Raw genomic sequence first — 12,234 nt, forward strand, 5'->3', positions numbered from 1 at the left:
TTGTAAGACTAGTGCCAGGATGTCCTTTATGGGCCAATTCAATCAACCTTTTCTTTAAAGCTTGTGGTGGAACATACAAATCATGTCTCATTAAAATTCCACATTCAATACTCAATTCATCAGCTACTTGTGAAAAATTCTTTAATACGTTACCTACATTTCTGCTAGAAGGCCACCCTTCAGTGACATATTTCATTACTTGTTGTAATACTGAATCACTTTCAGAAGCTTTGCACCACTCCTCAGCAGAAATCACACCATCACAATGTTCTACAACATCCATATATGCCACTATACATTCATCATCCAAAATTTTTCTGTGATCATCATCTTCCAAAGGTAACCTGGATAGACAATCAGCACGTCTATTCAGACCACCAGAAATGTGTTTTATCACAAAGTTATATTCTTGTAACTTAGATAATAATCTGATCAACCTAGAAGATGCCTTCGTATTACTCCTCCCATCCATCATGTATACCAATGGTTTATGATCAGTTACTAACTCAAACTCATTGCCCCAAAGATATGTCTTCAATTTCTCCACGGCCCAAACGCAAGCCAATGCCTCTCTTTCGATGGTACTGTAAAAACATTCTGATTTCCGAAGCATTCTAGAAACAAAAGCTACTGTAACTTCCTTTCCAGACACTATCCGAGTAAACACAGCTCCTATACCTGTTGCACTAGCATCAACAGTGATTCTGTTGCGTCCTTTCATATCATAAGGTTGCAAAGCTGGTGCTTTCAATATGGCATTTGTTACATTTATAAATGCAGTTTCTTGCTCATGTGACCATTCAAATTTTACTTTCTTTCTTAGCAGTTTTCTAAGAGGTTCAACTATGCCAACATAATCCATAATGAACCTAGAATAGTACTCACTTAACCCAAGAAAAGATTTTAGAGTTTCCTTATCCCTAGGTCTGGGAACTTCACAAATTGCTTTAAGTAAATCCTCCTTTGGTTTTATACCATCAGCCGATAAAGTGTGTCCCAAATACTCTATTTCTGTACAAAAGAACTTACATTTCGATCTACTCACTGTCATCCCTCTTTCTCTTAAAATACTTAACACTTTATTCAAAATGACATTGTGTTCAGAAGATGTTTTCGCATGCACCAAAATATCATCCTGAAATTTCTCAATACCATCCATATCTTGAAAAAGAAAATCCATCAGCTTTTGAAATACACTAGCGGCTGAAGCAAGTCCAAAAGGTAAGCGTACATATCTGTACGCTCCAAATGGTGTTACGAAAGTGGTATAATCTTTTGATGATTCACACAATTTGACTTGATGATATGCTGACTTAAGGTCAATCAACGAAAAATATCTTGAACCATTAGTAGCTGCTAGAATTTCTTGTATCCTGGGCAATGGGTGACAATCTACTACAATATTCCCGTTCAAGGATCTCAAGTCAGCACATAACCGTATATCACCAGTTTTCTTTTTTGTAACTACAATAGCCGACACCCACTCGGAAGAATCTGTGCGTTCAATCACACCTTCATCACACAATTTCTTTAATAAATCTTTTAACTCCTTTCTAACAGACAGTGGAACAGGACACACTTTATGAATGACAGGTGTAGCTGTTGCTTTCAACTTAATTTTGTGTTCAAATCCCTTCACACATCCAATATGATTCGCAAAAACATCCTGATTATCAGTCAACACCTTTTTAAGAGTCAAATACATATCAGCATCCCCAATGCTATTGACATCTGAACATGGTATATCACCTAGAATGATTGGATTAGTTGATCCTGGTTTCAAAATTATTCCCAGTCTACCCAAATCCTGCCAACCAACGATGTTCCTGCCATTTTCAGCAACATATATCTTAGTATCGATGTTGCGACTTTTAAATTTCAAAGTGTCACAAAAATATCCCACCATGTTAATATCAAACTCTCCAAACGCCTTTGGGTTTACATCACTCTTTTCTAATTTCAAGTTTTTCCAAACTTTCTCAAATTTGTCCTTATCTAATATAGTAATAGGAGAACCAGAATCTGCCATGACCTCCAATTCTTTCCCTCCAATACTAACACAACCAAGTGGTGCTTTATATCTGTTCATCATTTTCCTACAACCGTCATCTTCTACAGTTAGGACAATATTTGCACACATTTCTTCATCAAAATTATCAACTGTATTAATTCTAATTTGATTGCCCTCTTTTGTACTTCTACATACAACAGCAAAATGACCGACTTTTTTACATTTAATACATTTTTTTCCTAACGCTGGACATTTGGGATTATTACCCAAATGTGATTTTGACCCACATCTGTAACATTGTATACTTTTCCTTCCGTAGTACTTGCTATCTTTGTCTTTAGTGTCTTTAGTTTTTTGATCCTGTACCATATATACATCTGTATTAGAAACATCTACAGATGTTAAAGCTTTAGTGGACAGTAGCGATCTCTCAATTCCTTTGGCTATGTCAACAACCTCTTGTAATGTTGGATTTCTGCATGCCAACAACCTTTCTTGTATTTTTTTTGAATAACATTGAAATACAAATTGATCTCGAATATGGGTATCAGTCATCTCATTAAATTCGCATGAAGAAGCTAAGACTCTCAAAGAAGCGATGTACTCCTCTACGCTTTCATTCTCCATTTGCTTCCATTTGAAGAAACTGTGCCGCTCCACCATTACATTGGGCTCCTCTGTGAATTGTTTTTCCATACGTTTAACTGCTTCCTCATACTCGTTCAATGGAATAAATTGTCCAGGAGGCGATTCATACTCCAGTAGATTGTCAAAGATTTCTTGACCTGTATTGCCTAATAGGCCAAACATCAATGCTTTTTTCCGTTCTGGATCAAAAAAAATTCCATCAATAGCCACCAAGTAATTTTCAAATGCTCTATGCCAATTTCTCCATTTCATTACAGGTTTGCCAGGATTATTTATAAACAACGCAGGTTGGTTAATAAAATTATTACGAGCCATAGTTTATTTATTTATTTATATATATATATATATATATATATATATATATATTTTTTTTTTTTTTTTTATGTATTCCACAGTGTCCAAAACGTTCTTCAAGAATCTGAAACTCTCCTGCAAACTTAAAATGGCTACTGTATACTCCTTGGTCAATTGAAAGCAATGTATATCCAAATCGACATACAAAATGGCCGCCGTTGATGAGTACTTTTATTAGGAATTTGCCCTTGTTTCACTCAATTTGCCCAATCCAAAATGGCTGTTGTTTATGTCACCGCGTTATATTTGTTTTCATTGGAGATTGGGCACAATACAATTACACAAACAGTACTCCAGCATGACTAGCAACCGTTGCTAGGAAACTAGTACACTTCGTTAATGAGTGCTTGAAGCGGCGATAAATTAATAAAATAAAATAAATAAATAAAATAAAATTAATAAGGAAAGAGGAAATTTCCAAATCCCACGGCTACAGTACCTTTTTGAAAAGCGGTGAGTACTTTGAAGATAAAAACACCAAAACTTTCCTCCACCGGATCCACAATATAGAATATTCGATGAGCCTAAACAACACTCGTAGCCAAATTGTTGTAATCAAAGATGTACACACTTGCAAATGTTCTTTGTGTTTCTTTTATTTCAAGAAGCATCAATAATAAAGGCTCACCGACAGCGTCTGATCAGCAAAGCCTCCTCTCCCAACTGACTCTGATCTCCCCACACAGAATTCTACATTCTACATTCTATTCTACATTCTACATTCTATAGCTATCTATTCTATCTATCTAGTATTACAACATCATTGGTTCCAGATTAACATCCAAACACAGCAACTTAAAACTGACCAGTCAATATTGGAGAAGAATTTTCTATTGTGAGGCAACATGCGTTGCTGCCTCTTTAGTAACTTTTAATCCTCTTGAGTTAGAAACAACATTGTGCTTTAAATCTGCAGATTATGCAGCAGGTGATGGATACGTTACAAATGCAGCTACTCCATAATTATGGACCACGGCCTTAGAATAGCACAATTCTGATGGCCCTGCTACTAATAAAAACAGGCATGATAACTATAGGTAATCTATGGTCTTGGTATACGTCTAGATCCCAGGGCAGAGTTTAGGCCAAACATGATTGTTTTTTGCATCAATGTTCAGAATATTAACACATTCAGTGAGATTTGTAAAATCACCAGCCTTTATGTTACCTCATGACAACATACAGCATGCATAAGGGAAATTGCACTGTGGAGTATAGATGTCACAAAAGTATATTAAGTATTAGCTTTTCCTTAACAAGTTACACAAGAGAAAAACACTTCAAAAAGCTCCCCTGGTTACTTACAATACTGTAAATATTAGCCTGACAAAGATCAGCGATTCTCCAGAACATTTGCTCTTATCACGTTGTTCCAAATCCTATGTGCCTGATCAACAACTTTCGTGAAGTTTTAGTCGTTACTTACAGCATCAAATTGCGTAAAAAAGCCTTCTTCCTTGCTTTCGATATTATCAGTGTCCACTTTCACATCAACCATGGGGTTTAAATTCTGAGCACGCTCCTGGGAGGCTTCAGCCCGGTTACGATCCAAGGGTCCCTTAGGAATAAGGAACTGTGCTCGGGTATCTTCCAGAGTTAACTGAAGAAAAACAAAATTAACAGGTTTACCCAGTTTAAATGGCTGACACGTGTTACCACCCTACGTAAGACAATGTGCAGGTATGTTTAAGGGGGGCATTTTCTTCTATAGTAACAATCAAAAAAGTGGATTCATGCACACACTAAACAGTGGTGTAGAACACTACAATTTAGTTGTGGACAGTGACAGTTAAAATAATATTAACTAAATATTAAGGTAAATCAGTTACTTAAAAACAACTTCATTTGTGATCCAAGACATCATATTGCTGTTTAGGCTTTATACAAGTACAAGCATTGGCAACAGGACAGTCCTATGAACACACTGTCAAGCCAGACCTAAACATTTGTTAATACGTTAATGACTACCACCTACTATTTGTGCTGCTGCCAGAGAAAAACACCAAACTACCTAGTTATCTCACACACTTTAACAGCATTACAGTGGCATAAAGCTCAGGCAGACGGATAAATAAACTGAATGATCAAATGTGTGAGGCGGGTAAGTGCTTTTTTGGGGAAGCTCACAAATTCTACCCAATCAAAACATGCATTCCGGGTAGGAGCCAAAGGCCCTCTCTTGGTAGTTCACACATAATTGTCTGACGACAGCTATGCTGTCAAGCCAGGTCACAAAAATTTGAAACCTTGTGATACTGAGCCATCCCAAATATTTCAGTGCCACCAAGTGGAAGAAACAGAAATGTAGGCAAAAATAGACCATGGTATGTTATTACAAATGTTAGTTCCACAAGTCCCATTCATGTTTTATTGGGACATTGCTGTCTACTGCTAATTTTAAAACATTCAAATGTGAAAAATGTTACCAAACATTCTGGTGGCCTTAAAAAAAGTAACTAGATAAAATTAAGTAAACAGAATTTAGCAAATGCATGCTTTACAGTTTCAAATTGTTCTAGGCAACCTCCACAAACATCTAAAACAAGTATTTCCTAAGCCTATAGGTCTCGACTTTGAGGCCATGTGCTTTATTAATGGTTTTTAGCCACGGTATATAGTGCCTGCAATGCTATGTAGCGTGGCTAAAGGTTTAAAAAAAAAAAAAAACACCTTTGACATGGCTGGTTTAATGCGTAAGTGCTTGAGTATACAAAACCACACAGGTTTTTTGTTGTTGTTTTTAGTTACTTATCCAACTTGAATCATTAACTAAAAAGAAAATAAAAAGCACAAGATTTTTTTTTAAGTGGGTGGGGGAAAGCAAAGCAACAAATGGGAGGACAGAAGGAAGGCAAAGCAACACAGGAGAGTGTGGGAGGCGAGCAGCTAAGCAGGGGAGGGGGGCAGGGGGGATGCAGAAGTAACACAGATGGGGGAGCATAAGCACCAGGAGCGTGAAGGCTGGAGTGCATAAAAAAGCAATAGGAGGTAGACCAGGAGGAAAAGCAAAACAGGGGTTGGGGGAATGCAAGACAGAGGTCCCAGGTGGGGAAGCAATGGACAGAAGCACACCGGCGAGCACAAAAGGGAGGACGACGGGCAGAAACAGTGTGGCAACAGAGAGCAAACCCAAGTGCAGAGGGAGGAAAGTATAGCAAGGGGAAGACAAAAACACATGCTCTTTAAATGAGTGCTACAGACAAAAGAAAAAAGTGGTGTTTAAACACAAGATGTGGAAGCAGCAATGCCAGCCAGTCTAAGAGATTGTTAAGAGGCAATACTCATTAGGAGGGACAGATACAAGATCGACAAGTTGGGACAAGATTAAGAAACAAGCAAATGACAGTAACAAGGAAAGCCAACCAATGCTAAGCAATAGGCAGGCGTCAAGCTCCTAGATTTTCTTGGCAAGCCACTATATGCTTTGAAGCAAAGTACGCTCTGTCTAGGAGGCACGACCTAAAAATCAGTTTGGTAAAACAGAGATTTATCATCATCATGGGTGGTAGGCTTAAAAGGTTAAAATATTAAACTGTGCCTGCAAGTGGTTCTAAAACTGCTTTACTGCTGAAGATTTTAAAAAAAAACATTGTTACAAGTGATGCTAGGTTTTTTACTCAGCAGTCAGGGGCCCAGGCTGATCACCACCATACCTGAACACTGGTAAAAGCACCGCTCGGAAGGCAACTTAATTCTTGACAGACAATGGTGGGCTTGTCCAGCATTTACTGCATGCCTTCATTCCCATGCTTGCTTTCCCCAACTGGTTTGTCCTACACGGTTTGTTCACCAGCCAGATTTTACAAAATGGCTGGACCATACCAGAAGTTGTATTCTCTTTTAAGCATCTGTTGATTACATTTATCAAGTTAGTTCATCTCTCGCACAAACGTTCTGTTTCAGTAGTGAGCAACATTCTGCTCATTCACCAAACACCCGTAGGGTGTAGAGGGTGGACTGAAGGTGGAGAGGAGAGCATAGGTTTGTATATCCACCACAAACTCAGCCTTTATGTTTTTTGTCCCTTGACTAGGGAGATTTATTGATCCATGGTCCAAGCTATCCAGAGGAGAACAGCACAGTGGAGACTTTTGGTTGCTCTTAAAAGCCAAGTATGCATTAAATACCCACTTATTCTGTTTTGCTTAATATGCAAGCTGCGTAGGGCTTGTGGGGACGACCATTCAGAGGATTACCTATATGTTTCAGAACAACATTTGGGACCTTTAGCAGTATAAGAACTATATGTTCCGAAATTGGAATGTTTCTATCTGTACATAATGGTCTAACAAGAATTCTTATCTACAATTTTGTCAATGTTTATTTCACCCCAGGGAGGCTAGTGACCAGATTTTAAGCACATACTGAAATTCAAAATAAACTATTCTGTACTCTAAGAAGAACCCTGAGCAGATGTAAGATTTTAATGTTACAAATCCTCTGACACGAACAGAGCCCATGTTCAGTAATTTTATCAAGGAACAAAGTGGAAGAAAACTACTGGAGCTCACTGATGAACTTAACTTACAAGAAAGAAGTGTGTGCCTTCCCAGAGATGTAGCAGCTTCTCACCACATGTATTAAGGCAGAACAAATGCAACAACTCATTACCCTTTTGGGGATGTAAAACATTTCACTTGCTGCATCAATTTCTACACAGGCACAGACCAAGAATGTGGTCATCGCACACAGATTCTTAGTGTAGCTAATGCAGACAGTTACCTACAGGACGTTGGTGCTCTAACTACAAGAGTTGAAAATTAAGGTACTCAAAACAAAAATATCAATTCTAAGTAGCTTCAAAAGACATAAAAAACCTCAGATAACATTGTTCTGCACCCAAATCTCCATTATACACAAAGGGAGCAATAGGACCATATGTTGTAGCAAAATACACTCTCATGAAGACTCTTAAAAAAGACCGGACAACAGATAGGCCCTCAGAGGAAGGGTTGACTGCAAAATTAGTAACAAAAAAAAGCAATTATGTGCCTCAAAAAGCACTAACTATGTGTCTACTTATTTTTATTCCAGTATTTTAAAAAACTGACAGTAGATGAAAAATATCAAATGAAAGTAGTGCAACGGCCAGCATAAACAAGCAATGGACATTATGATTAGAGCATTGCAGCTCAGGCTCAACTTGCTAGTTTTTAACTGTAGGTGAAATTAAGCAAGATGACCGGCAGCCTGAGGAAACATAGATAAGGATCTCAATCTTTCAACCATTTGCCACCTTTAATCCGTATAATGCCACGAATTATTAACAAAATATGCCAATCTCATTTCTGAAACAGTAGACTCACATAGGCATTTACATGATGCTTAAACCAATTATTTTGCTTGTTTCCTACAGTCCCTTTACTAGGATTTGTTCACAAATTAAACAGCTCCTATTCCAACTTTGCATTTGAGTGTACTCCCTTTGCTTATGTCAAGAATACATAATTCCACTCCCTAGTTGTACACTAAATACCTATATCAAAGCTGCAGCTGAACACTGGAATCAACTGACATACTGCTGCTCTTAGAGCTATATATCTATTTCACTCAGCATATCGTTTTTCTTCCAGGATGTGTAAGGAAGATATTTTAATGCAGTTAATAGATGTCTTCATTTCTGTACTTTGGGCTACTGTTGACGATTTCCATGTAATGAAAAAAAAGGAGATAATGCTAGCAAATATCAGAGGTGGGGCATATTATTACAAGCAGTGACATCTTTAAAAAAAACTTGGCAATTTCAAAATTTAGAGTGGCACCACTGGGAAAGTTGAACAGAACTTTGACTAGAGTTTTCAAGAAGGTGTGAAACCACTGAGAGTTTATTATCTTAGCTCAGACAAAGCACCCTGATGAATTTAAGCATATGAATCAGAGGAGAAAAAGAAAATACTCAGAATTCCCTCAGAAACTGCAAGTGAAATGGGAAGAGCCCATCACCGAATACATGCCCAGATGCCGGTACAAGAAATGTGACATAAAGAAGGCTGACTCCCTGCATCACTCATGCGACCCCAATTCTTTCTGCTGGAGGCTCACAATGCACAGTATTAGACCTGAAGAGGCTCTCAGCACACTAGAATTAGGCCTTCCCAGAGTCAGATTGCTTGGGAATGCAGCCCAGAGTGGGTTGAAAGTTCCATCTAGGGCTAAATACGGTACAAGACTAAGAGCCAAAAGTGTGGCACAACCAAGAAAGGATTTTACATTGTACAAAAACTTGGTGTTTTTTTTTTATGTACCTGCTTTGTTACCTCCCACAAAAACAGAGGTTAGTTCATTCAATTTCAAATAAACACCAATGTTCTTCCTGTAGAAATAAAAGTTGGCTTATTCGCACACAGATAAAAAACAAATAATGCAACATTTAGGCTTCATATAACTATGTATGCATATATATTACCTACTGGTGAGCGACAATAGGTAGTTATGGTTAGGACCTAGTTTCAATAGAATACGTGTTTCTTTGACTATATCTTTGGCACCACTTGACGAATCTTCATGAAAATTTCCCAAAAAGTACTCTCTAGGGTCATGTTGTGCATGGAAATTTTCTGTATGATCCGTCAAGCAGGGGGGCAAGAAAAAGAGTCCACAAAAGTGTGTTTCCCATGTTAATTTCTATAGACTCTTCAGACACGCCTGCAAGCTGAACCGCTGGGTGGAATTAAATTAAATTTGGCAGGAAGGTAGCTTCCAGTCCCCAGATTATTTGGTGTAAATCCATTCAGCAGTTTAGGACAAATTAAAGGAAATCCAAATTTGTATATCTGGGCGGAGCCTAAGCACAGATCTCCTGGTGAGCTCTGATTGGCTGTCTGCACTCTAACCAGGAAGTGCTGGCAGTCATCTTGGGACCAATATATATGACAGCACCCCGTTGAAATGTATTGTAGTGAATGGCAGGTTTTGATGGTCGCAAAAAAGAGAACGTATAACAGGAAAAAACAAACTTTACTTACAATATAACTCATTTGTTGATATTACCATACTAATTTTAGGAAATGTGGTGTGTTCCAAGGTGATATTACCCTGCTGGGATTTCATGAATCATGTTGGAGAGAAAACTTTTTTCTCATGATATTCTCATAGAAGTGATGGTAGGTGCTCTAAAAGCTAAAACAAGAGCATAGTTTCTGTAAATTCACACTATCTTTCTCAGCCATATGAGAATGAATTCTGACATTCTCAGTAAAACATGTACTTTCAACAGGAGCAGCATATCAGTTGATTCCCTTGTGTTCTACTGCAGTCTCACAGAGTGTTCTAAAGAACTAGAGGGCTAACAGTCTTGCGTATCAAAAAGATGTGGCACACCTGAAGTCATCTTAATAGAGTCAAACTGGTGAAACTTAAAACAATTAACTTAAAGGAACAAAATGAGGGGGGTTCAATATGTCATAGAAATGATGGTTAGTGCTGTAGGGGAAACAGTCTCTACAACGAAGGCTGAACCCTGCATGTCTAACCACACATCCAACATTACCATGCATGCATTTACCACACTTGCCTTTGCAACAAATTTCCATCTAAAGGAATGAATGGTAAAGACGTATTTGCTGTAAAGGTTTTGCGGGTATTACTGTGTGTGTGTGTTTATATATATATATATATATATATATATTTTAATTAATTAGGGAAAGGTCATTTGTAGGGTTTAGGGTGGGTTTTTAGGTGACAAGGGTGATTTTAGGGTGGGGATACCTTTTTGGGTGGCAGGGGTAATTTTAGGGTTTAGGATGGGTAGGAGTTTTTGAGTGGCAAGGATAATTTCGGGGTTTAGGGTAGGTATGGGTTTCTGGGTGGCAAGGGTAATTTTAGGGTGGGTATGGGAGGTCGTTGGATTGAGGTATAGTAATTAAAATTATTTTACATTAAAAAACATGGAAATTGACTGAAGAAAAACAAAAGTTACAGGGGCATATAGTTGGGAAAAATTATATATAAAAAAAAACTAATTCACTTAACAAAAGGTTACAGGGATATTATCATACCCATGAATTTTGGGGTGAAATTCAGAAAAGTAATTTATGAGGTTTATTTTTTTCCCAGGTTTTATATATATATAAATCACTTAAAAACCAACGGTCACAGGGACGTTATAGTTAGGTACACATTTTAAACGTATAAACCCATAGAAATCACCTGTTATAGTTTGAGTTATCTCAAGTAACTATAACTCGTGCCCTGCAGTTTTATTTTATGAGGTCGAATCATTTTTAGATCCCACTGGACCCTTCTGGGGAGTGGGTAAAGAAGAGGTGCTCTGTTCAGTCAGAAACTGAATTAGCAATTAAGATGCCTTTAAATCTTATTCTTGTCACATTTGCTTTGCGTTCAGACAGAGGTCAAAAGTCAGTTTGTCTTCCTGCAACACAACTACTTTTCTTTGTGACTGCAGTGTTCCAGGATTTTGTAAGGTGAACTGTCTGACCTATGTGAAGTGAAAGGCTTATGGTATCAGGTTTTTCCCAACATACAACATTTATATAACTATGTCAACTTTACAAAGATTTAAAAATATATTTCAGTAGCTCTTAAAGACCATTTTTTGTACTTCTGTGTGATGAAAAAAATATTTTAATAGGATGATGTGCAAATGATTTAATACACTATATAGTTTTATCAGTAAAGCTGCAAGTTAGTGGGAATGTTTTTGGACTTTTCTTGGAAAATTACTGTCTGTAAATGACAGTGCGATACCACATCATGCTTTAGTAATAAATGTATTTAAAGTGAGTGCTTAAACATAAACTGAGAAACATTCCTGCCCTGATGGTACAGTTAGTAGTAAACTAAGAGGCAAGTCATACACAAATAATTTGTACCCTATGTGTGCGCAAGATATATTATACATGGAGCAAACGTTTAGTGTATTTAATCAAACAAAAGAGGATTTGTTTACAGTAGAAATTCAGAACTCACATATTTGAAGGTGCACTCAGGCGAGAATGAAGAAAAAGATACTGTAAAATACAATATTTGCCTCGGATCACACAATTTAAGAGCTATTTCTGAATCAACTACATTATAGCTAGGTTGAATAGATTATTCAAGCTACTTGACCTGCAGGTTTAGTAACATTTGTATAATTTTTCGAGGCCTTTTAAGGTAACTATAACTCACTCTCTCTCCAAGCACTGCTAATTACCCTAGATATTACAGCACTCATGACATCTTTCATAACACCATTGATAATGTTACTGTAACATTTGCAG

At 37.5% G+C, this 12,234-nt stretch overlaps 1 protein-coding gene across 1 annotated transcript in view; it reads right to left on the reverse strand.

Moving 5' to 3' along the window:
- SAE1 (SUMO1 activating enzyme subunit 1) overlaps window positions 1–12,234 on the reverse strand; it is a 405,755-nt gene that overhangs the window by 345,661 nt on the left and 47,860 nt on the right. The window contains exon 3 of the mRNA XM_069207582.1: window positions 4,440–4,613. Coding sequence (XP_069063683.1) covers window positions 4,440–4,613 — 174 coding nt within the window. The remainder of the gene's footprint in view (window positions 1–4,439; window positions 4,614–12,234) is intronic.

This window comes from Pleurodeles waltl, chromosome 9 (genome assembly GCF_031143425.1).
Source record: "Pleurodeles waltl isolate 20211129_DDA chromosome 9, aPleWal1.hap1.20221129, whole genome shotgun sequence".
Classification (NCBI taxonomy): Eukaryota; Metazoa; Chordata; class Amphibia; order Caudata; family Salamandridae; genus Pleurodeles; species Pleurodeles waltl.